General features: G+C 40.2%; 1 protein-coding gene across 2 annotated transcripts in view; it reads left to right on the forward strand.

The window, feature by feature from the left end:
* The window catches only part of lamb2l (laminin, beta 2-like), a 38,136-nt gene that overhangs the window by 20,863 nt on the left and 2,964 nt on the right, over positions 1–14,309 (forward strand). For both annotated transcript variants that reach the window (XM_079478596.1, XM_079478597.1), the window contains exons 8-34: positions 141–343; positions 446–566; positions 641–829; positions 956–1,135; positions 1,212–1,324; positions 1,956–2,035; positions 2,243–2,399; positions 3,300–3,440; positions 3,523–3,684; positions 3,771–3,892; positions 5,102–5,222; positions 5,581–5,773; positions 5,911–6,054; positions 6,321–6,552; positions 6,963–7,126; positions 8,493–8,717; positions 8,791–9,011; positions 9,099–9,195; positions 9,286–9,658; positions 9,747–9,931; positions 12,117–12,361; positions 12,574–12,789; positions 12,870–13,014; positions 13,152–13,359; positions 13,448–13,589; positions 13,787–13,963; positions 14,060–14,216. In XM_079478596.1, coding sequence (XP_079334722.1) covers positions 141–343; positions 446–566; positions 641–829; positions 956–1,135; positions 1,212–1,324; positions 1,956–2,035; positions 2,243–2,399; positions 3,300–3,440; positions 3,523–3,684; positions 3,771–3,892; positions 5,102–5,222; positions 5,581–5,773; positions 5,911–6,054; positions 6,321–6,552; positions 6,963–7,126; positions 8,493–8,717; positions 8,791–9,011; positions 9,099–9,195; positions 9,286–9,658; positions 9,747–9,931; positions 12,117–12,361; positions 12,574–12,789; positions 12,870–13,014; positions 13,152–13,359; positions 13,448–13,589; positions 13,787–13,963; positions 14,060–14,216 — 4,713 coding nt within the window. The remainder of the gene's footprint in view (positions 1–140; positions 344–445; positions 567–640; positions 830–955; positions 1,136–1,211; positions 1,325–1,955; positions 2,036–2,242; positions 2,400–3,299; positions 3,441–3,522; positions 3,685–3,770; positions 3,893–5,101; positions 5,223–5,580; positions 5,774–5,910; positions 6,055–6,320; positions 6,553–6,962; positions 7,127–8,492; positions 8,718–8,790; positions 9,012–9,098; positions 9,196–9,285; positions 9,659–9,746; positions 9,932–12,116; positions 12,362–12,573; positions 12,790–12,869; positions 13,015–13,151; positions 13,360–13,447; positions 13,590–13,786; positions 13,964–14,059; positions 14,217–14,309) is intronic.

The following is a 14,309-nucleotide window of genomic DNA, read 5'->3' on the forward strand; positions in this document are numbered from 1 at the left end:
GATACATTTTTCCAGTCTTACCGTTCCATGTAAATTGTCTGGCTAACTGGCATTTCTTTACCGTCCAAAGCCAATTTGATCTTAAATTTAGTGTTTATTTTTTATGTCAAACATTAAGCACACTATCAATCTACCCTCAGATTTGTTGCGGATCACTAACCTTCGGATAAACTTTACTAAACTGCACACTTTGGGTGATAACCTGTTGGACCGACGACCTGATGTGCTGCAGAAATATTACTACGCGCTGTATGAGTTGGTGGTGCGTGGGAGCTGCTTCTGCTACGGTCACGCATCAGAGTGTGCACCTGTACCTGGGGTCACCACCAGGGATGCCGGAATGGTGGGTCATCTCATACTAACACAGAATCTAACTATTCAGTGTCACTGATAGCATTGGTCAATTCGTTCCTAGAATATTGAATCGTTTCCTTTTATTTTATAGATTCACGGACGTTGCGTGTGTAAGCATAACACAGTGGGATTAAACTGTGAGCGTTGTCGAGATTTTTACCATGATGCACCTTGGAGACCTGCAGAGACTGATAATGCGCATACCTGCAGGGGTAAGACACATGCACACACAAATTTAACAAATTAATCAACTATTATGTAAACCAAATGTGTACTTTTTTTCCAGAATGCAACTGTAACGGTCACTCCAACAAGTGTCACTTCGACATGGCGGTATATCTGGCTACGGGTAATGTCAGCGGAGGCGTGTGTGATAACTGTCTTCACAACACCATGAGCCGCAACTGTGAGATATGCAAACCTTTCTACTACCAGGATCCAACTAGGGATATCAGAGACCCGGCAGCATGTATCTGTAAGCTATTCATATTTAGCTTTTTAAAAAACCTAACACTTGAGTATTTAAATTTAGTGAAAGAGTTTTCTTTCACCTGTCACTCATGCAATAATCTTGCATGTTGTGTTTCCTCTTTGTGTTCAGCCTGTGACTGTGACCCCGTGGGTTCTTTGGAGGGGGGAGTTTGTGACAGTCACACCGATCTAGATCTAGGGATGATTGGCGGTCAGTGTCGTTGTAAGCAGAACGTCAGGGGTCAGCGCTGTGACTACTGTAAAGAGAGACACTATGGACTCAGCATTAATGACCCACTGGGATGTCAGCGTAAGTGTGTGTGTGAGTTTGCGAGTATTTACTACTGTATATGGATGATGTTTAATCTGTCTGATGTCATTTGCAGCGTGTAACTGTGACCCCCGGGGTATCACAATGACAGGAGCCCCGTGTGATCAGATCAGTGGGGACTGTTCCTGCAAGAGATACGTGACTGGCCGCTACTGTAATCAGTGTCTGGTAATAGTTCATTGTCTCTTTAAACCATAACTGTCCTATGGAATTAGATACATTCCAAAAATGTTCTAATTTAATTATAATTTTTACTTTTAATATTGAAAATGCTCAATTTACACTAGTGCTGTCACAATGTCAAATGTTCACTACACTGTTATTGTGGCCAAAACATTTCACGACAACAATTTTATTGTGATATCTATTGCAATTCTTTTTAAGTAAACAATTCTATCTGTCAAAATTCAATAACTTGAACTCGGTTTATTATGTGTTTTCTCTTTTTTGGTCAATGAATTACGCTCAAAATATGAATGTTGTGAGGTGGAGAGAGAGGGTTTGTAACCAATCATATGTGTTTAAATTTCACACGGTATCCGTAATTGTGTTTTTAAATATCACGGTTATTTTCCATGCAGATTTATTGTGACACCACTAATTCATACATAAGAAATTGTTTTATCCTTATTAAATATGTTATTGAAATGTCCAGAAAGTCTAGAAAACTAAATATATAACATTTACATATAGTCATTTAGCAGATGTTTTTATCCAAAGCGACTTAGAGAGTTCAGAAGACAGATTCAGATTATTATCTGCTCATCTCAGGTGATCATGTGCCTGTGTTTGTGTACAGCCTGAATACTGGGGACTGAGTAATGATCTGACTGGTTGCAGACAGTGTGACTGTGACTTTGGTGGAGCAACCAGCAACAGGTGAATCACTGATGTGTTTGTTGTGTCTGAGTTGAAATGCCTGGTTAGCGATAAGGAAGTGTCTGCTATCTGGGTGTAACTTTGATATGCCCTGTATTGACCTGGTGCATGAATACGTTTTGTGCATAAATATTTCAGGACTGAAAACACAAGACTTTTATATAATATTTAAGATTCCTTGGTGTCAGCTTTTTTTTGCACTTTCAGATGCATGATGGACAACGGTCAGTGTGACTGTCGGCCTCATCTGATTGGTCGACAGTGTGCCGAAGTGCAGCCTGGGTATTTCTGTGCCTCTTTGGATTATTATAAATATGAGGCAGAAGGAGCCATCGGACACTCCCCTGATGACATCACACTTCCAGTGAGTAATACAGTCCACTTGCTGAGATATACTATCTAACACCCTGATGCTGGCATTTCAAATGTTTATTGTTTTAACGGTTGGCAGTCTAAACTCTCAGGGGTCGTGTTATATTATCAGGGCACTGTCATAAATCTTCCTTTTGTAATATGAGTAAGTGCTTATCTGCTGTGTAAAGTGATGCTGGTATCATGGGCCATGTAGAACAGAATCAGGCACAGCTCTAGAGAATAGACGTGTCTTTAACTCTCTGATGTTTAAGTTGAGCTGCTTATTTTGACCCATAACCTCCTTTTGTAGAGGCATTGCACTCAATTGTACATAGTTTACTATAAAGGTAGAAAATTACAGATTTCACATTTAGTCTCCACACTGTAGGGTTTGCCATTCTGTTGGTCTAGTCAAGGGTGTCGTACGCTTTTAGCATACATTCGCAATGAGGGTAGCACAGAATCCTAGTACTGCATACACAAACTGCAGAATTCTGCCTCGAGTCCATGGCTGAAGTGACCCAGAATGAGATCAGAGAGCAGCAGAGATGCCAACCTGTCAGACAGAGTTATTAATGCCTCCCTCACATACACACACAAGCACTAGCATTGTCTGCTTCACACAGTCTAAAACTTAAGCAAACATACTTTCCGTGTGCCACTTGTTTCAGAATGGATGAAAATTGTATTCACACTGGGTATTTGAGTAAAAACATGTATGGATTACTAGCAGTACTACTTACTACTGCATACTTTATACTGCCCAGTTCATGTTGTGGAATGCTTGGTATTTAAAAAAATTACATGTGAGCAACAGTACATTGTTGTCATCTCATTAATAGAAAAACATTATTAATAATCTAAGAATTAATTCAGCCATTTTTACATAACACGTGTGCTTGTTGTTTAGGGCAAGGTGAGGCCTCAGGCTGAGACCGACTGTGTGCAGCATCTGAATAATCAGCTTAGAAGACATCGCCGGCACCGGCGCATCGCCACCTCTCAGCAACAGAGGGCAGCACTGAGACGCATCCGACAGCTGCAACAAACTGTACGTTTTGCAACACATAACAGCATTAGCCTTTAACTAAACAGCTGTACTTAGTTTGATATCAATTTGTGTGTGTTTTCAGCCCAGCGTGAGCACAGTGCACAGAGAGAGACAGCCCGGGCAAATGGTCACATGGACAGGGCCGGGCTTCGCTCGGGTTAAAGATGGCGCTGGCCTTGAGTTTACCATCAGTAACATCCCTTACGCCATGGAATATGACATCATGATCCGATACGAGCCAGAGGTGTGTGCCCACCCAAAATGACAAAATGTATATTTTTGGGTGAACTATTCCTTTAATAATCATAATGATCTACGTGTTAAATACAGTCTACAGAGGACTGGGAAGCAATAGTGAGCGTCACTTCTCTGAATCTGCCCACTAGTCTCCGCTGTGGAAACATGCTGCCCACAGAGCAGTTGTACACAGTCAAAATGGCCCATCACAGGAGGTAATGTATGTTTTTGTGTCTGTGCTTGCCTGAGATTTCATCTGAATGCTTTGTTTTTGGATGCCAGCTCACATTCTCAACTCATGATGCATTCTTTTACAAGTGTAGACTTTTGCAGAGTGCACTGTTTTTGCTCTTGCCTTTATGAGAAACTGTTGTTGTTTTGATCATTTTCCTGCATGGCCATTGTAATCGGACACTAATCTCATTTCTTGTGGGTTAATTAGACACAGTCAGAAGCTGCATGTCCTCAAACACAGAGTATATTAAAATCTACAAGATTGACTAAGAGAGAAAGTGAGAGAGTCGAATGAGAGGAAGAGAATAGAGAGAGGCAGGTGGGTTCAGGAAGTTCACTCTGAAAGAATAAGAGAACCTGTTAACAAACACCAGGAAGGAGAAGGTGCTTTTTGGCACTGGTAAGAGAAGGTGAATGCTGCATCAATGTGTACTGTACATGATCATCATTACTCTGGAATGTTGAGAAAGGATACAGTATATTTGAATGTTCAAGATGGGTGGGATCCTCAGTCCAAAACCCGTATTTGACCACCAATCCAAATATTGTGTGTATAGGGTGGTGGGTTTCACTTTAGTATGGTTACGACTACCTAAGCTGGCAACTCAGTAGTGTAGTTCAAAACCAGAGCTGTGGTGAGTTGCCAGATCTCCATCAAAACCAGCCCAATGGCCAAACAATCAAAACTAGCCCACTGCACTGACCCTAGCCCAAACTCAAAATATTCCATTCCTATACCTTTACAGTCACTGTTATCCATGACACACTAATTCTTCTTGAAAATCACTGTATTGTAATCATAAGCAAATATTCGTTTCCATAAAAAACTTCACCTTACCTTAAGAATGACTGATGAACAAAATCCTTCTACCTTTAACCTCCAAAATAAAAAACACATGGCAGCAGTTTAAACGTATACTAATTCTGTTGAAAAACAGAGGACTTGGCAACCCTGGTGATCTGAGCAGCTCAGATTTGTTCAGCTCCAGATCTGATTGGCTGATTTTGCTGCTTATGTTCTGCTGTGGTGGCCTCAGGCAGAACCGATTACCAGTTAGAGTTCAACCTGAGATTCTTTGTGTTTTGTGACGGTCCATGTTTTTGTCACTGTAATATATTTGTATTTGAAAAGCCAAATGAAATAAATCTATTAAAAATGTTAATGTATCCTTGTTTATAACTTTTGACAGGTATATTCAGATGCCGAGGCCTTTCTGCTTTGAGCCAAACAATCGCTATGTGCTGTCCATCCGTTTCCAGCGTCATGGTGTCTCTCACCGACATCTCACGGCCTTTATCCTCATAGACTCTGTAAGGTTTCTCTCCTTTTACACACAATTCTGTAATGTTAAAAAAAGACAAAAGTTGTGTTTATGCCCTGAACACATTGAATTCAAACACTGACCCCTGCTGGTGTAGTTATAATGAGGTGTTAACTTTTGGGTGATCCAATGAAATGAAATTTTACAGCTCTTCTGTAATGATGTAGCTAAGTGGTAAGAGCATGGCATTAACAACGCCAAGGTTGTGGGTTCGAGCCCAGGGAATTGCACATCCTTAGAAACAAATGTATAGGATAATGCTATGACTCTTTGGATAAAAGCGTCTGCCAAATGCGTAAAGTAAATGTGATGTCAAATGCTTCATCTTCCTCTCTCTATCTTCACAGCTTGTGTTGGTACCCAACTATGAAGAGCTCCAAGGTTTCAAAGGAAACGAGGGCCCGGACGAACGTCGGCGTCTGGAGATGGAGGTGTACATGTGTCTGGATTCCTTCATGACAATGCCAATGCCTGTGCTGGCCGAGCCTTGCACGAACCTCATCTGCAGCATCTCAGCTATCATTCACAACGGTGCCCTGGGTAAGACACACAAAGAAGAGAGTCACAGTGTCTTTCAGTGTCCAAAACAAAGTCCTTCTCATGAATATGAATATCTCATACTGCTTTTAGATTCTTTATTCTTTATCGTTGTCATAATAATTTAAATGTCTCTGCAGCATGTGAGTGTGACCCTCAGGGTTCCCTGAGTACAGAATGTGAGAAAGTTGGAGGTCAATGCCACTGTAAATCCAACGTTATTGGCCGTAAATGTGATCAATGTGCACCAGGGACATTCTCATTTGGGCCATATGGCTGCTCTGGTAAGAAACACGTTATTGTCCGAAATTTTGCATTTCATAGTCTATAAGATATTTAATTTATTTACGTACGTTGTTATACTGCTTTGTAATGTCATCAAAATAGTTATTAGTAATGTGCAAAATCATATGTATAATTTATACTTTTCTTTTTAAATAAATTAAACATTTAGCTGAACTTTAGCTTTCATTTTGGCTTATAGAAGTTGAGTCATAGTTGAATGCAGATTCGCATCATTCTATACTTCTTTTTTCTCTTTCTGCAACAGTATGTGACTGTCACTCACAAGGGTCTATTGGAAATCAGTGTGACCTGGTGTCCGGTCAGTGTCCATGTCAGCATGGAGCGATTGGCCGTCAGTGTTCGGAGTGCCGGCCGGGTCAGTGGGGATTCCCCAACTGCAGGCCGTGCCAGTGTAATGGACATTCAGAGAGCTGTGACCTTGAAACAGGTGAATGCTACTACTGCAGAGACCACACATCAGGGCAGCTGTGTGACAGGTGAGAAAAACATGAATTGTTAATAACAAATCTGGACCTAAACCCAGAATAGATCTTTCAGTAATTGAATACCACTTTTGCATGTTTAACTTCAAAAACATGTATTTTTATCTGTATTGAGGTTGTTAAACATTTCTTGCCCATTATATTTCTTTTTCAAAGTAATGGAAACAACTTGTATGCACTGGTAGACTGCAATTCTCTTGTGAACCACCAGGGATTTGTGAACACTAGTTTTGGAAACCATGTAATAATACATTAGTAAGAAAAATGTATAATGTGCAATGTAAGTGTGGGCTAAATTACAAAATAGTAGTAAATTCATTGATTTACTGCGAGAAACTTATGGGTAAAAAGATGGCCAATATTCTACAAAAGTATATTAAGTGTCCTCTGCTTTCCAACTATAGTTGTATGAATGGTTTCTATGGAAACCCATTATTGGGTTCTGGCGAACACTGTCGACCCTGCCCGTGTCCAGGCCATCCCGACAGTGGACACTCGAATGGAGCATCGTGTCATGCAGATGATTCCTCCAACCAGATTCTCTGTCAGTGTAGTGAAGGATATGCAGGTAAAATGGAACCGTATTTATAATATTTAAAGAACAAATATTCTGTCATCATTTATTTACCCTTATACACAGTAATTCGCACTCAGAAAGAAGTATTATATTATTATAACTTTTATTTAATGATGGGCGGCAAGATAACACAAAAGTTTCGGCTAATGCCGCCTTCAGTGTGTTTAGCCATTTAGTGGTCACATTCACATTTTAAATGATGTCATCATTTTCATCATTGTCCCCACCTGTGTATCCCAATTGTTTAACGTTTAACAATATAATTCGATACATATTAATCGCTACATATCACCGACAAAATCTCACATCCAAATTGAAACCAAAAGAAAAAAAACTTCCAAACCAATATCTTAAAAAATTACAAAAAGGAAAAAAGGAAGAAAAAAATATATAAACACTGCCACAACATAAGCATGAAGCAAAATAGTTCCCAGTTATGTGTTACAGAAAATTTACAATGAAATATATTATATGAAAGGACATCGGAATTACATCGTCATAAATAAATCGATACACTTTACATTATACATCAAAATCTTTACCAAAATGACCTGATCAAATATCATTAAAGAAGAACCGTTAAAGGAAGACTGTGAGATCTGGTTCTTCCTTCATATCTGTAGGAGTTAAGAATTTAGTTTATGAATCCAAAATGCATATTATGCCTTTATTCATATTACCACCTCTACGTGATATTATAACTTCTTCTACGCCTATACATGAATTTGGATGTGAGATGGTGTTGATTATGTGTTGGTGATATGTAGTGATTAACGGAGATCCAAATTTAAGTCGTTATCGAATTATATTCTTAAGTGTTAAACAATTGGGATACACAGGTGTGAGATAATAATGACATCATTTTAAATGTGAATGCGACCACTAAACGGTTAAACACACTGAAGAAGGCATTAGCCGAAACGGTTGTGTTATCTTGTATCCCATCGTGAAATAAAAGTAAATAATATAATAATTATTGCTGAGTGCGAATCACTGTGTATAAGAAATATGTTTTGAAGATGAATGCACCACTATTACCAAGGAAATACAAGAACGCAGTGCAAGTTACAAGGAATCATTTATTAACCCTCATGTGGTTCAAAACCTTTATGATTCTTTTTTTCTGTCAAACACACAAAATAAGATAATTTGAGAAATGTCAATGTATGTCAAAGGTGTCCAATATTGTTTGGTTACCAACGCTCTTCAAAATATCTCCTTTTGTGTTCTGCAGAAGAAAGAAATGAGGATAACTAAATGATGAAATGCATGTTGGGTGAATGGTCCCTTTAAATACGCTGTGACTATAACATTGAGATTCTTTTGAAGTAGGTGAATTACCTCTGACTTCTCTTAGGTCCACGCTGTGATCAGTGTGCCCCTGGTTACTACGGTAACCCTGAGCAGCCCAGCGGGTTGTGCCGGCCGTGCCAGTGCAGCGGGAATATTGATCCCCTGGACCGTGAGTCATGTGATCCAGTCACTGGCCAATGCCTCAAATGCCTGTATAACACAGGAGGCCAGTCCTGCTCCGAGTGTAAACCAGGTTACTATGGAAACGCACTTGCCCAGGACTGCAGGCGTGAGTACATTAACTCTGAAGCTTTATTTGAACGAATTTTTCCGGAATTCTGAATTGTCGTCTTGTCGTGCAGGCTGCACTTGTGTAACCGCGGGCACTGATACACTGATGGCGTACTGCACTGATGGAGTGTGTCACTGTGATAGTCGCACTGGCCAGTGTCCCTGCAAACCGAATATCATCGGCCACAACTGCGACCAGTGTGCCCCCAACCACTGGAACTTTGGCTCAGAGGGCGGCTGTGAACCCTGCGGATGCCCGCATCCAAATGCCCTCAGCACCCACTGCAACATGGTACAGTATGATCTGTGATTTAGTGTGACAAGGATTTCTCTCTGAATTTAGCATTTGACAACTGTCCTGTCGTCTTAATGCTGATAGTTCAGCGGTCAGTGTCAATGTCAGATGGGTTTTGGAGGGAGGCAGTGCAATGAGTGCGAGATGTTCCACTGGGGGGATCCCAGAGTGCAATGTGAGGGTGAGTGTTGCAAGCACAGTGTTTTCTGTTTATAATTAAGTTTTTTTTCATTTCAGATTATTAGCCCTCACTTTACTTTGTCTTCCTCAGAGTGTGACTGCAACCCGCTGGGCTCAGAAATGGTTCAGTGCAACCGGGTAACAGGAGCGTGTCAGTGTAAAGACGGAGCTGCCGGACGGCGCTGTGACGAGTGTGCCCGTGGCTTTACCGGAACCTTCCCAAAATGTGTTCAGTGCCACCCCTGCTTCCACCTGTGGGACGATGCCGTGTGCCAGGTCCGCCGGGATCTGACCCATATCAAGGATGTTATTGCCAAGATTGTGGAGAAGGGCGAGGTGCCCGGCATCAGCGATGCCCGCATTCGGGATTTGGAGAAGAAGCTGGAGCAGGTGCAGGATCTGATACGAGATGGAGACAGAGAGGGAACCTTTAACTTAATCAGCCAAACTATCGATGACTTGAGGTAAAGGTCATACAAATGAGGTGGCAGTCAGTATGTGGCGCTTTTACTTTAGGAAGATTTAAAAGAAACGTTCTCATCTTCTCCTCAGAGCTGAGATAGCGTTTACCGATGGCCGTTTGATGGGCGTGATTAGGGAGCTGAATGAAACGGCAGAACACGACAATGCTTTGAAACGTAATCTAACAGCATTGGAGGGAGAATTGAAAGACTTAAATAATACACTTCAACAAATGCACAAACAACTGGAGAACTACCTCACAGCTGGCTTGGAAGGTAAAGCAGATAAATATGAATTTTATGCTTTTTAATATTCATTAATATGAAAGTCTACTTTGGAATTACAATAAAAGTGTATAGTTAAAGTCTGCCAGAGGAAAATATCATTTCTGTCACACCCTGTTGCTGGCGCTTTGGTTTGCCACCTGCCTGAGGGCGCCTTGCTACTCTGTGTTCTGCCTGTGTTTTAAAAGACTCCAGTTCCCATCATGCTTTGTCTCGTTAGCATGTATTGGTTTCACCTGTGTCTCATTCCCTGTTTATCCCATCATCTGTTTGTTTGTGTGCATATATATATATATATGTACAGCAGAGTTATTATCGTTTTGATTTTAGTTTTATATATATTTTAAATTAGCTTTTATTTTCAGATTTATTGTGTTAATTTTAGTTCATTTTTGCAATTTTGGTATATGCTTTTGTCATTTAATCATTTAAGTTTTTGTTTATTGTTATAATTTTACTGCTTTAAACTTACTTCAGTTTATTTTCGAGGCAACATTAAAATTATTCCTTGAGTAAAGTTTTTCTAAAAAATGTAGGTCAATATTTGATTTGATTTCAATGAACAGGAACGTTTTCAACGTTTTAATCTAAGAAAACTAAAATAATTTTAGTGTACAGTTGTCTGGTGTGAGTCGTTGTTGTATATTCTCCCTTGTATTTCTTTGGAGTTGATGTTACTTTTGGACCGTTTGTTAGTAATGTAACGTTCTGTGCCGAGGCTTTGGAGTGTGTGTCGAGAAATTCTGGAAGCTTTCAGTGAAGCGCGTGTCGAGGCTTGTATCGCTTTAGACCAATGACGTCAAAAAGTGTTCGAATTACACAAGCACATTCACTTCCCTCTGTCCAGTTAAACCGAGTCACTATCCAGTTGTAGAATAATAATATTGGCCCTTTTGCCTTTTATGACCAAATAAATGATTTACACACATTTAATAGCCCCATTCATTTCAAAGACACACATTATATTCATTTTAATAGATTAGTCTATGTGGAAATATATTTTTTCTTCACCTTTATGTCTTAGCATTAAGTGGCGCAAAATACATTGTATCTCCTGATAGGACAAATACATGTGGCTTACGGCTATTTGATGTCTGCATTTACATCTGCAAGACATCAACATAGTTTGCTCATGTGCATTACGTCTTGGAGATGTCTGCTGTCATACATCATATAGACATCTAGACAACTAGATGTCTGTAAGATGTTTTTGATTTAGAACAGCTCTTTCTAAGACGTTTAGCAGATGTTTTTATGCAGCAGATGTTTCCAGATCTTTAGCAGACGTATTACAGATGTTCAGACATCTCCGAGATGTATTGCAGATGAGCAAACTATGTATTGTAGACGTCTTGCTGATGTAAATGTAGTCGTCAAAAAAACGTAAGCCAGATGGATTGTGCTATCTGGGTCACAGACCACATCAGGGACATCTGTAATGTATCTGCTTGTTTTACAATCTTTGGCCACCAGGTGGTTTTGTGAGCAAATTAAGCCTCGAGAAATGAACCCTTTTGTGAACCACTTGGGTGAAAAGGTTCAATGCTTCATGAGGCTTCATCTCGTTACCACTACCGTTTGTCACTCCGTTGAAAACACCTTTATACTGCACGTGGATCCTCTTCTTGTGTTCCTTCTGCTGTCCGTGACAGACACTGCAAAAAACTCTGTCATGAACAGCAGAAGGAAAACAAGGAGAGGATCCATGTGGAGTATAAAGGTGTTTTCATAAATCAATGGTGTGAGAAATGGTCCAAACGTAACATCAAATCCAAAGAACCACAAAGGAGAACATACAACGACGATTCACACCAGATAACTGAACACAGGGGCTATATATACACACACAGATGATGGGCTAAAACAGGGAATGAGACACAGGTGAAACTAATACACGCTAACAAGAAACAGCATGATGGGAACTGGAGTTCTTACAAAACACAGGCAGAACAGAGTAGCAACAGTTTGTGATAATTTCTTATCTAATGGAATGTTCAGTTGTATTTCTTTTAGGTATCAACGTGTTGTCATCTGTCATCATTTATTCACCCTTGTGTCATTTCAAACCTGTATGACTTTCTTTTTTTTCTGCAGGACACAAGAAGTTTATTGTTTCTTTTAATTCTTTCTGTTTCTTTGACTTTCAAATCATGTTTTTTGTCATTTCCTTCCATAGAGGAATTTGAGAAGGTCCGCAAGTATTACCAGAGTTCACTGAATTCAGAACTCCGTTGTAACGCATCTGTATATGGACCTGAGAGTCCCATGGAACAGTCTCAGGACACACGCAAACGTACAGAAGACCTGCTGAAAGAGAAGGATAGCTTTCTGCGTACACTCGCTGCCAACAATAAGTCCCTGTCTGAGCTGGACGGAAAAGCTCTTGATATGGAGCAAAAGGTCAAGCGCCTAAGCAACAAGGTAGACACTTTTTCAAACACGTTTTATTGATGTGCAAAGTTAAATATTGTAAAAAAGATTTTTGAAAGAGTTTCTTAAATAGCAAAGACATTTTAAAAGCGAGTCAATGAGTGCAATATACTGTATGTACATTACATTTATTTCATACAGCACTTGTGATAGTACAAAACTAAAACATATATGGTCAGTAAGCTGTTTGTCTTTGCTATAAGGTTTGTGGTGGTCATGGCAATACAAGTGCAAACAGCAGCTGTCCAAATAGCCCATGTGGTGGTGCTGGTTGCCGTGACAACGAAGGTGCGCTAAAGTGCGGAGGAAGAGGATGTAACGGCACCGTCGGTGCATCAGTGGTGGCCCTGGGCCATGCCGATGATGTTCGGACGAATCTGACCGCTGCTAGTGAAGAATTACAAACAATGCTTAAAAAGGTAAAAAATCTGTTTTTGTAAACCTGTACAGTGCGCTCTTGGTTGTGAAAAAGTGTGAGTAATCTGTACCTTCCTCTCAGCTTCAAGATGTCGCTACACTCACCCAAAATGTGAAGACGCAAGCAAAGAAAACTCTTGATAAAGCTCAGAGCAAGAAGGAACTCTTTGAGAACTCCAACAAGAAACTGAAAGAATTCATTCAGAAGATCAGAGACTTTTTGATGGGTCAGACTCTTCATGCCATCCTGTTTTAATATTCTTTTGTCATGTGGGATACATTTAATGAAAACATTTGGTGAGAATTATCAAATTATTTGCGAATTATAAAAAACGTATTGTAATACTAATGTTGACATATTCAGAGGAGGGAGCTGATCCAGAAAGCATAGAAAAGGTGGCGCAGCAAGTTTTGGCCATTACCCTTCCAGTCAACAGGACAGTGGTTATCAACATAGTCCAGCAGATCAAAGACAACATCGCCAACCTCACCAACGTGGAAGGCATGTTCAACCAAACCTCAGAGCACCTGGCCAAAGTCAACGATTTGCTTAAAAGAGCGCAAAACGCCAGGTAAGAAATAGAGAGAGGAAACGTTGTTTCCTTTTCACGGAAATCTGTATACAGCCAATGATGATTTTGTGTGTGTGTTTTTGCACAGTGAACGAGCAGAGAGAGTGAGTGACAATATAAATATAACTAAAGAGGCACTTGAAAGCTCTAATGCTGCCATTAAGGAAGCTGAGGATGAAATGAACACAGCGCTGGAGAACCTGAAGAGTGCCCAGAACATCACAACCACGGTACAAACATACTGTATCTGTGATCAAATAACAAATGTGATCAAATGTAAACCTGAAGCGCACTTTATGTCCCTTTGGATAATGTAATGTGAAAGTAATATAAACTGAGGATGAAATCTATTAAATTTCGTGCATTTGTGTTTGCTAAAAATTACGGATCTCATCTATTACTTTCTCCTGCAAAATCCCATAAACAGGTTGACAAGAAACTCTTACATCTCAACAACAGTCAGATGGATGTGATGATGCGATTGGCCAATTTATCCCGTGCAGTGGATTTATTGAAGAATAAAACGGAGCAGAACAGAGAGATGGCAAAAGATGCCAAGGCGCAGTCGGTTAATGCTACTATAGAAGCAGCTGGACTTCAAGAGGTGTGTTTGTGTGTGTCCACCTCACGTTGTACCTAATTCTGTTCATGTAGCTGCTTAGTCATTAACTTTAAATCTTTATTTGTGTGTACTTCCTAGGAACTAACCAATGCTGAGAATCTGTATAACGACCTAAAGAAGAAGGTGGACTCTGTGGGTGGAACAGATGGAAATGTTAACCAGAAAGCCACAGACATGAAAAAAGAGGCAGAGGAACTGCTCAAGAAAGCCAACACTGGCATCGAAACCCTTAGAAGTATGTGCACTACTGTATTAAACTTGTGCGACATGTGCGACGCAGCACGACAACTTGTTCTTAATGGGTTTGTGGTGTTGCGCGTTTGTGGTG

Source organism: Barbatula barbatula, assembly GCF_947034865.1.
Source record: "Barbatula barbatula genome assembly, chromosome: 17".
Taxonomy (NCBI): Eukaryota; Metazoa; Chordata; class Actinopteri; order Cypriniformes; family Nemacheilidae; genus Barbatula; species Barbatula barbatula.